The sequence below is a fragment of the Prionailurus viverrinus genome, chromosome X (assembly GCF_022837055.1).
Source record: "Prionailurus viverrinus isolate Anna chromosome X, UM_Priviv_1.0, whole genome shotgun sequence".
NCBI classification, from domain to species: Eukaryota; Metazoa; Chordata; class Mammalia; order Carnivora; family Felidae; genus Prionailurus; species Prionailurus viverrinus.
The window spans coordinates 3,768,464-3,779,472 of record NC_062579.1 but is presented as its reverse complement, the minus strand read 5'-3'; the positions used below and the strand labels follow the sequence as shown (position 1 = coordinate 3,779,472).

The following is an 11,009-nucleotide window of genomic DNA, read 5'->3' as shown; positions in this document are numbered from 1 at the left end:
CCTAAAGGAAGTGTCTGTTTAACATTCTAGCGGAGCACCCAGCCCACTTGGGTCCACAGGCGATGATTTTGGAACACATATTTAAATAGCTGATAGACTGGGATGCCCGGGTGGCTCAGTAGGTTAAGCGTCCGACTTTGGCTCAGGTCATGATCTCACGTGGCTCATGAGTTCGAGCCCCACATCGGGCTCTGACAGCTCAGAGCCTGGAGCCTGCTTCAGATTCTGTGTCCCTCTCTCGCTCTGCCCCTCCCCCACTCATGCTCTCTCTCTCTCTCTCTCTCTCTCTCTCTCTCTCTCTGAAGAATAAAGAAACATTTAAAAAATTTAAATAGCTGATAGACTTTTGTCACAGTGGGGAAATTTTTTCAAACACTATGCTCTCAAACAAATAAATGTTCTTTGAAAAGAAAGACATTCCAGGTTAGCCCTTTGATTTCTCTCTTGTGAACTCAGTATGACCCTCAGTCTGTCACTCTAGATTCAAGTGTGTCTGGGTTTTACCCATTAAGACCTTATCTTTTAGTCATTTATTTCGTTTGAGGCCATTTACGCACCTGAAGGGCTGTGAATAGCGTGAGCAATCATGCAGCACAAGTGGGAGGTGTGTGTCTTGTATACACCATATCCTCAAAGCTCTCGGTGAAATGTGTTGATGTCACCTCTCATGTGAAAGACACCCAGTGAATGTTGGGGAAAGAATTCGTCAGTGAGTGAGTTCAAGGTGTTGTCTCTCTTCTAGGCCGGCCTCCAGGATGATTTCAGAATGTAATCAAATAGGGCATTAGGAGGACTTAGGAGTCACCCTGGGAGCTGACTGGACCACCTACGAAGTTGGGGAGAAAAAGGCATTCCACAGTCCACGAAGGGCATACCTAATTGCGTGGGGGTGCTGGGAGTAGTTATTTAAATTTGTATCAACAAGAGGCACCTGGGTGGCTCAGTTAGGCATCTGACTCTCGATTTCACATCAGGTCATGATCTCACGGTTCATGAGTTCAAGCCCTGTGTTGGGCTCTTTGCTGACAGTGTGGAGCCTGCTCGAAATCCTCTTTCTCTCTCTCTCAGAAATAAGTAGATAAGCTTAAAAAGAAAAAAAAAAAAACACAACCTAGATATATCTGGGCATCTGGGTGGCTCAGTTGGTTAAGCGTCCGACTTTGGCTCAGGTCATGATCTCGCGGTTCATGAGTTCAAGCCCTGCGTGGGGCTCTGCACTGAAGGTATGCAGCCTGCTTGGGATCCTCTCTCCCTCTCTCTGTCTCTGCCCCTCCCTGCTTGCATTCTCTCCGTCTCTCTCTCTCTCTCTCTCTCAAAATTAATAAACCACAAAAGCATGTATGAGACAATTAGGGGAATTTGAACATTGACTACACATTTGTTTCCATTAGGAAGGTATTAACTTTTTTTTTGGTGTGATAATGACAGTGTGGTTATGTTATGAAAAAGGAGTCCTTATCTTTTAGAGATGTGCTTTGAAGTATTCATCAATAAAATGATACACTGCCAGGGATTTATTACAAAATGATCCAAGACTGGGGTTGGTGAGAGTCGGTGAGGATAGGGATGAAACACTATAGGGCACCTAATGAGAATTCTTGAAGCTGAGAAAATCGCTGGTCTACTTTTGAAGGCATTGGAAAATGTCCACAATAAAAACACAGAAACAGTCTCATGAGTTCAGACTCCAGAGTTGAGTTTATACTCTCATGAGAAAAAGACAAAAATGAAAACTAACAGTGAAAACAATTTTAAAATGCCATCGGTCAACACCAAGGTAATTAAGGACTTCTTCCCCCTTACTCTAGCAATTTCACAATTAAAGGGAAAAAATGAAGCATTTACCTTGCCTTTTGTGTCTGAGCCGAATTGTAGAGAACCCAAATAACCACACTTGATGAGAGAAAGCTCTTCTTTACAAAAGCATTCTAGTTAATAAATCTGACAAAAATGTTCACATTAGAAAGTCACCACTCGTAATCCTTAGTGCAATCATTGATTCGCACAAGGACCATCAAAAGGTGGAAGCTGGATGAAATTTGCGAGAGGGTTTGGGTTTTCCCCTTCTGGATCCACCCATCAATATTAGCATCACTAAAAAGGTAAATAACCATTTACCACCTGCTACAATGCACTCAGTCTAAGTAGGGCTTCGCCTTTGACATACTCTTCCACAAACAGCTGACCTGGAATCTAATGAAGCCTTGAGATGTGACAAGTTTCACGGGAGGACAACAGACCCACTTTCTTAGGCAAATCAAAATTAAGAAAAGGAAAAAAAGGCAAGGGTGCCTGGCTGGTTCAGTCAGTGTAGCATGTGACTCTGGATCTTGGGGTTTTGAGTTCGAGCCCCCACGTTCCATGTACAGATTACTTGAAAATAAAATCTTACAAGAACAAAAGGTGGAGTGGGCGCCGAAGGGGGAGTACTTTAGTTTGAGATTTAAGAGACAGAGTGCGCATCTTGTGTGGAAGAAATAAAATTGTAGAATTATTTTGGAGATATGTAACAATTCTGATTAAATATTTCATGATCACAAGGGATAACTGTTCAATTTTTTAAGGCACAGAATGATTATGCAAGGAAATGTCCATCTTTTAGATAGTGTGTAGGGATGAAGGGACATGATGATATCTGGGGTTTGCTTTAAAATACTCTGGAGGGGGGGCACCTGGGTGGCTCGGTCGGTTGGGCGTCCGACTTCGGCTCGGGTAATGATCTCACGGTTCGTGGGTTCGAGCCCCGCGTCGGGCTCTGTGCTGACAGCTCAGAGCCTGGGGCCTGCTTCGGATTCTGTGTCTCCCTCTCTCTCTGACCCTCCCCCGTTCATCCTCTGTCTCTCTCTGTCTCAAAAATAAATAAACATTCGGGGCGCCTGGGTGGCTCAGTCGGTTAAGCGTCCGACTTCGGCTCAGGTCATGATCTCGCAGTCCGTGAGTTCGAGCCCCGCGTCGGGCTCTGTGCTGACAGCTCAGAGCCTGGAGCCTGTTTCAGATTCTGTGTCTCCCTCTCTCTGACCCTCCCCCGTTCATGCTCTGTCTCTCTGTGTCTCAAAAATAAATAAATGTTAAAAAAAATTTTTTTTAATAAATAAATAAACATTAAAAAAAAAAAAAAAAGAAAGTAAAATACTCTGGAGGGGGGCCTGGGTGGTTCAGTCGGTTAGGCGTCCAACTCTTGATTTCGGCTCAGGTCACGATCTCCCGGTTGGTGGGTTCGAGCCCCGAGTCAGACTCTGTGCTGACGGTGTGGAGCCTGCTTGGGATTCTCTCTCTCCTCTCTCTCTGGCCCTCCCCTGTTCACATGCTCTCTCTCTCTCAAAATAAATTAATAAACAACAACAACAACAAAACCAACTTGAAAAAAAGGGACATGTGAGAATCACAGAAAATCTTATGTCCATACACTAGGTTTATAGTATAGATTATTTATTCGACAATAATTGAAATTCAGACTCAGTAAGACCAACCGACAGGTGGGGAAGATTTTTTTTAAGTGAAATTTTCTTTTAATGAACCCAAGACATAGAAAATAGCAGATGGAAATAGTTGGCTACTTTCTGCCCACAACTACCCTTGGCATGGTCTAGAATCGTTGGAAATATTTGATAGGGCACCCTGCTAGAACTCGTCACAAATGCTTGGTAATCTTGAATTTGGAAAGCCAATGCAACCAAGAGTTTACATTTCTGAAGATTGAGGCTGCACTTGGCGAGCTATGGGGCACCTGTAAAAGAGGAAAATTAATCCGCTGGACAGCATCATGATGGCACTCAGGCCTGCCACCAGAACAGCACTGCCCAGCTCCTGGGTATTGGGTTTGAAAGGTAGAGAGAGAAATGGTGGGAAGGCAATACCCTCTTCATTCATCACGGAGTGGTAATTCCAGATCACAGGGATCAAGACACAGATGCCAGCAGCTATGTCCAGAATTCCTGAGACGAGTGGACCAAAGGTGGCATTCCTCTGAACACTTCCAACGCACACATTTTTAAGTGCAAAGATGGTGGAGACTCTCCCCATGAGACCTAGGATGCTGGCGACCAACAGGAGATTTTGACAAATACGAATATCCAAAGGGATGTAAGTATCCTCTTGGGTGTAATGGTAACACAATGTAGATGTGCTGGTGTTGGGGGCATGGTGGTAAATGCACACCTTCCACATTCCCACACAGACCACTCCGGAGTCAGAGAGAGAGGTGTTCCCTATGTGCCACACTCGCCACTCCACGAGGCCCATGGAAGTGATGGTGAGGATCCATCCTAGGGTGGCTAGGGCGAAGCCTGCCGATTGGCAGCTGTTGGCACCCTGCGGCGAGGCCATGGAAACTGCGTGCTGGGCGTCTGCAAACAAATACAGAGCGTCATGAGGGTGGGGCTCCTGGGCTTGGAAGAGTGACCTCCCCACCCCCCACCGTGTGGTAAGCGGTGCTATATTTGAGACGGGAGCCCTGCTGGCGGGAGCCCAGACTGAGTGCACTTTGGGAAGGGCCATTTGGCTTAAAATGGACAGACTTTCACACAGGCAGTTCCATTTCTAGGCATTTGCCTAAAGAAATCATTAAGACTGGGCACCAATATTTAGCCGTATGCTATGCATGATATTGAAAAATGGGAAACAAGTTCAGGTCTAACAACGGGGCTCAAATAATTCACGCTACATCCGTGAAACGGAGCCATGCGCCGTGAAACACGTAACAGGGATCGAACAAGGTGTACTCTTTTGTGCTTGGCTCTGTTCATTTTGTAGAGTGTTTTCAAGTTTCATCCCCGTTGTAGCACGTGTGAGTAGTTTCTTTTGATTGCTGAGTCCTATTCAATTGGACAAATGTTTATTCTTCCATCGGTTTTGGACATTTGGGTTGGCTCCAAGTTTGGGCTATTATGGGGCTGCTCTAAACATTTCTACGTAACACTTTGTACGGGCCTACTTTCCCGTTTCTCTCGTGTAGGTCCCTCGGAGTGGGACTAGTGGGGTGTACGATACATAGATGTTGAACTTTTCAGAAAGTGCCCAACCGTTTCCCCAAGTGGCTATACCATTCTGCCTTCCCACCAGCAATGCACGAAGGCTCCAGTTCCTCCACCTCCTTTCTAACATTTCACAGGTTTAGTCTTCAAGATTACATCCGTTCTTGTTCCCATTCAAACATAACCAAAAGGAAGATGTTGACCATGGATCGAGCCCAAACGGGAACTTACGAAAGAGTACACAGAACGTCACCGTGCATATAAACACAACTGGAAGTCTCTATATGCTAAGTTAGTAAGAGACATTTTTCACTGGGTTAGCGTTGTTAAGGCTATTTGTATTGTGAAGAATCACATCTATACAGAAAAGCACACAAAATCGAAGTGTACAGCTCGGTGAATTGGCACGGGGCAAATAACCCCGTCGGCACCACCTGGTGGAGGATAGATAACGGAATCACTTCCTTACTTGTCTTTACAGGGCTTTCCTTCAGCATGGGCCCCCAAAAGTGTTGCTTCAATTCTGCCTGTTTTTCAAAACAGGGATCCTGCAGTAGGCGTTCCTCTGTGCCTGGCTTCTTTCACTCAACACTGTATTTGTGACCTTGGATTGTGACTTGTTAAATGAGGTCTGGCTGTTCAAGCTTTTTAGGTACTTCTGGCATGAGCGTGATTTTTTTTTTTTTTTAATAAAAACTATACAAAAGGCTTCATTAAGCTTGTAAAGCAATGGAGGATTAATTAATTCCGGTACATAAGTACTCTGTAATAACTCGTATTTGCACCTCACTGTCCTCCCTGGAAGGAACCCCACACACGCTCGGGGATATTAGAGTATCTTCTGTGGGACTGTCCAGAAACTTAGCTTTTGCCAGAACCCTCAGCCGTTGCAAACATCCCCAAGACCACAACAGCACCCGCAAGCAGAAGTTGACAGAGGGCTTACTGCTTGGAAGGTCTGTAGGTTCAGAGCCACACAGGGCCTCCAGAAAAGTCACCCCTGCCCACCCCAACCCCTCAGAGTCCAATTTGCAAATCAAATTGAAGACCTATACCTTATGTGTGCACTGGGTCTGAGACTAGAAGAAATTCCCTCATAATTCACATTCCTTTTCTATTCTATTGTATTTTTTGAGAGAGTAGGGTAGGGGCGGAGAGACAGAGGGAGAGAGACAGAGAATCCCAAGCAGGTTCCTCACTGTCAGCGCAGAATTCCACATGGGGCTCGAACCCATGAACTGTGAGATCAGGACCTGAGCCGAAGTCGCACGCTTAACCGACTGAGCCACCCAGGCGCCTCAATAATTCACATTCCTAGACTACTGTGTCATTTCTAAATGCAAACTCTGATAGTATAAATGGAGGCATAAAGCAAGATCAAATGTAAGCTAAAAATGCCATCATCATATGTACTTAATGACAGTATTGAGTATCCAGTCATTTTTAGAAATTAAAGAATCTTGGGGTGCCAGGGTGGCTCAGTCGGTTAAGCATCTGACTCTTGAGTTCAGGTCCCGATCTCACGGCTCGTGAGTTCAAGCCCCACGTCAGGCTCCGTGCTGACAGCTCGGAGCCTGGAGCCTGCTTCAGATTCTGTGTCTCCCTCTCTCTCTGCCCCTTCTCCGCCTGCACTCTGTCTCCCCCTCTCTCAAAAATAAATATTAAAAAAATTAAAAAAAAAAGAATTAAACTGTACCCAGCGCTGATGGCCTGTAGAATCAGAACTTCCTAACTGAAACCCTAGAGTCTCTGTAACTTATGCCATGTGGTCGTGAGGAACATGACAACATTCTTTTTCTCAGGTCAATGTTATCAGGCTCCATGACCTAATGGGAAAAGTGGAGAAATTGACATGTTTGTCTTTGGCTCCAGAGGGCCGTTTTTAGCCATTGTTCTGGAGGCACCTGCCACAGAGACTTGATACCCCTTCGCCATCAGGCAGCTGGCATCCTCTCTCCTAACGGGCCACGCCCAACCCACAATGTGATGAGACCAAGGGGACTCTGAAGGATGCTGTTGCGATAGTCTGGATCTCATCCCATCAAAGCCCCTGGCTCGCTTACTTACCGTTTACAAACCTACACATACACTTACCTGACATTCTAAAACCCTTCAAGAAAATTGTGGAAGAATGAGGCCATTGTGACACGGGAGCTAAGGGAAAGTATAGCCATTTTGCCTACCGTTTGCTAAAAGGAAGGCCCACCCAAGAGAAGCATAAAAGCAATGCTGTCCTCGTTAGCAATCGCTCCCCTCTCCCCTCCCCCGGCCCCTGGTCCTCCATGTTTACAGATGCACCTCTTCTGGATATCTCATATAAACAGAGTCCTACAATATGTGGCCTTTAGGTCTGGCTGCTTCCACTCAGCATAATGTGCTAGCGGTTCATCCACAGACGTATCAGGACTCCATTCCTTTTCACGGGCTGGTAGTATTCCACTGTATAGACATACCTGTTTGTTTAGCAGGTGATGGACAGTTGGGTTCTTCTCCCCTCTGGGCTACTACGAATGATGCTACTGTGAACATTAACGTGTGAGTCTCTGCGTGGATGTGTCTCCATTTGTCTTCGGCAGGAGGGGAATTGCTGGGTCACAAGGTAACTCTATGTCTAACACGTTGAGGGACCACCAAATTGTTTTCTTAAGCGGTGGCACCACTTGATAATCCCACCAGCAATGTAGAAGGGCTCGGATTTCTCCACCTTCTCGCAACCCTTGTTACTGCGTGTCTGTTCGGGTTTTGATTATTGTGTGCACGGAAGCACGGTGTACGCTCAGTGTCAAGGAACCTTGGTGACAAGGGGCACTTTGAAGGTGAGCCTAACTGTAGTCTTCTGGCCTCGTGAAGTTTAAGACACGACTCTTCTTACCAGTCTCTGGCTCGTAACCTGAATGTGATTTCCATCCCTTGCATTTAACAGAGCTTCGTGAACTCTGAAATGCTTTCCCCAAGATGGGAAACCTTCTGGTGGAGTGTTCAAGCAGGTGCTAGCTTCCCGTGTGCAACGTACACCTTATACTTGCCTGAGTTCTGATATGTCTTTGGTTCAGATTAGAAAGTCTCCCTTTTTTAAATTTTTTATTTGAGAGAGAGAGGGCACAAGTTGGCAAGGGGCAGAGAGAGAGAGAGAGAGAGAGAGAGAGAGAGAGAGAGAATCCCAGGAGGGGCAGAGAGAGAGAGAAAGAGACAGAGAGAGAGACAGAGAGAGAGAGGCCTTATACTTGCCTGAGTTCTGATATGTCTTTGGTTCAGATTAGAAAGTCTCCCTTTTTTAAATTTTTTATTTGAGAGAGGGAGGGCACAAGTCGGCAAGGGGCAGAGAGAGAGAGAGAGAGAGAGAGAGAGAGAGAATCCCAGGAGGGGCAGAGAGAGAGAGAAAGAGAGAAAGAGACAGAGAGAGATAGAGAGAGAGAGAGAGAGGGAGACAGAGAGAATCCCAGGAGGGGCAGAGAGAGAGAGAAAGAGAGAAAGAGACAGAGAGAGAGACAGAGAGAGAGAGGCCTTATACTTGCCTGAGTTCTGATATGTCTTTGGTTCAGATTAGAAAGTCTCCCTTTTTTGAATTTTTTATTTGAGAGAGAGAGGGCACAAGTCGGCAAGGGGCAGAGAGAGAGAGAGAGAGAGAGAGAGAATCCCAGGAGGGGCAGAGAGAGAGAGAAAGAGAGAAAGAAAGAAAGAGAGAGAGAGAGAGAGAGAGAGAGAGAGAGAGAGAGAAAGCAGGGCTTCTTAACCTGAAGCAGGGCTTGTGCTTACCTGGTGTGGGACTCCAACTCATGAACCGTGGGATCATGACCTGAGCTGGAGTCAGATGCTTCACGACTGAGCCACCCAGCCACCCAGAAAGTCTTCATTTCCAAGGGTAGAATGGATGCCATATGGCTGCCTTTCCCCAGAGACAGGCAGGTTATTTATTTTCACCAGCCAAGGAGACTAAATTTGAGGGCTACCCATGTTGGCTAATTGGAGAATATAATAGAGAAAAGAGGAAGTAGATTGTGCGGACCCATGTAGAGAAGCGGCCTCAGGAGAGGTGGGCCTGTGGATGTGTGAGACAGACTTGAAATGGGGCGACAAAACGCCAATAAAATACATAATAACCTCAGAAACCCCCGTGAGGTTGTCTCACGATGCCATTACAACCGTCTCACAATACAGAGGCTGCAGAATGAAGAGAGCCCTGAAGAGTTCTAAGTGGGATTACGTGGCCCGAGGGAAAGGGTCTGCCCCTTCCGCCTTCCTTAGTCTTCACCCCTGAGTGACACTGATGTGGTGCCACTCGAATCCGTGTCAGAAGAGTCCAGGACCGGGCATCAAAATGGGAAAGCGACGAACAGTCAATTAATCACGGACAGTGAGCAAAACAAACACTCGTGTGGCCAAGGAGTCCAACACAGACTCGGAAAGTTAAACGTGGAATTACCCCGTGATCCAGCAATCCCACCTCTTGCTCTCTACCCAACGAAGAGACCGCAGATACCTGCACCCCCACGTCCATGTAGTGCCCTTCACGCTAAACCCAAATGTCTGTCCATGGACACATGGATAGAAAACATGTGGTCTTGACCCACCATGGAACATTTGTCAGCCTTCAAGAGGAGGGAAGTTCTGACACTTGTTCCAACATGGATGAACCGTGAAGACCTTAGGCTGAAACAAGCCAGTCCCCAAGAGACAAATACTGTGACTCTACTTCTATGCAGTCCCTAGAGTGGGCACCTTCACAGAGACAGAGAGTAGGACAGCGGTTGCCAGGGGCTGGGGAAGAAAGGAATGGGGCAGTTAGCGTTTAACAGGGACAAGGCTTCAGTTTGGGAAGCCGAAAACGTCCTGGAGATGGGACAGTGGTGTTGACCTAACATTTTAAACGTCCATTGGACTGTACACTTAACGCATGGTAAGATGATCAAGATTATGTCCTATTTCACCACAGTAAGACACACACAACAAAGAAGGCCGCACCTCCACTGTCCAGTGACGCAGTCTCCGACGCAACGGCAGTCTGGGGAGGACGACGGCTGGCTACTGGGTCAGACGCGCAGAGCACAGGCTGTTCCTCTATCCAGCACAGCGTCCTCGCTTGTCCATGGCCGGCCCCTCGGCAGGGCAGACAGGAGCACTCAGCCACCGAGCGGGCAGACAGGAGCACTCAGCCACCGAGCGGGCAGACAGGAGCACTCAGCCACCGAGCGGGCAGACAGGAGCACTCAGCCACCGAGCGTGACTGGAGCTCAGTCTGAAGGCCCTCTCCTCTCCTCAGCCTTCAACTGTGAGCACATTCTGTCACCCATTGTCTGCGCCTTCCAAGTTCTCGGTTGCTAGGTCCCGGACTCCAAGGCAACATCCGTCTTGTAACTGATCACCTCACCTCTTTGGTTTCTTTTCTGAATCATGTATTCGCTTTGCATATCGTTTTTTGGTTTTGTTTTTAGTTTTAGTTTTTTTTTTTTTTGGCGGGGGAGGGCGGGTAACGTTTACTAATGGTCCATCAAAGTCCACTTTTAAGATGTATCTGATTCAGACCTGTCTCCTACTCATTTGCTCTCTTGTCCCCCAGAAATGGTATCTAACCCACACCATCAGGAAGTAATGACAATTTTTTTTTTTTTTTAAAGCTATGGCAACACCAGGGCACCTGGGTGTCTCTGTTGGTTGAGTGTCTGACTTCAGCTCAGGACATGATCTCGCCATTCACGAGTTCAAGCCCTGCATCGGGCTCTGTGCCGACAGCTCAGAGCCTGGAGCCTGCTTCTGACTCTGCGTCTCCCTCTCTCTCTGCCCCTTCCCTGCTTGTGCTCTGTCTCTCTCTCAAAAATAAATAAGCATTAAAACAAAAATTTCAATGAAAGAAAAGCTATGGCAACATATATGTGTAGGTGTTAGCAGAAGTGGTACCCACAAGGGCGAGATTCGGTTGTGAAAGACCATGGACATTTGACATATTAGGAAAGACACCCTTAATTCATGGGAAAGGGCCTCCTCCTAGTTGAGGCTTGGATTACAGGCTTGTTGACACATAGTCCACGTGGGTAAAAT

General features: G+C 46.8%; 1 protein-coding gene across 1 annotated transcript; it reads right to left on the bottom strand.

Annotated features, from left to right (window-relative positions):
• Window positions 1–3,432: 3,432 nt before the first annotated feature.
• CLDN34 (claudin 34) lies at window positions 3,433–10,649 on the bottom strand. Its single transcript, XM_047843657.1, has 2 exons — window positions 9,936–10,649; window positions 3,433–4,346 (listed from the first exon to the last, which is right to left on the bottom strand). The coding sequence occupies exon 2, from the start codon at window positions 4,324–4,326 to the stop codon at window positions 3,682–3,684; it is 645 nt and encodes a 214-aa protein (XP_047699613.1). The 5' UTR covers window positions 4,327–4,346; window positions 9,936–10,649; the 3' UTR covers window positions 3,433–3,681.
• Window positions 10,650–11,009: the final 360 nt, after the last annotated feature.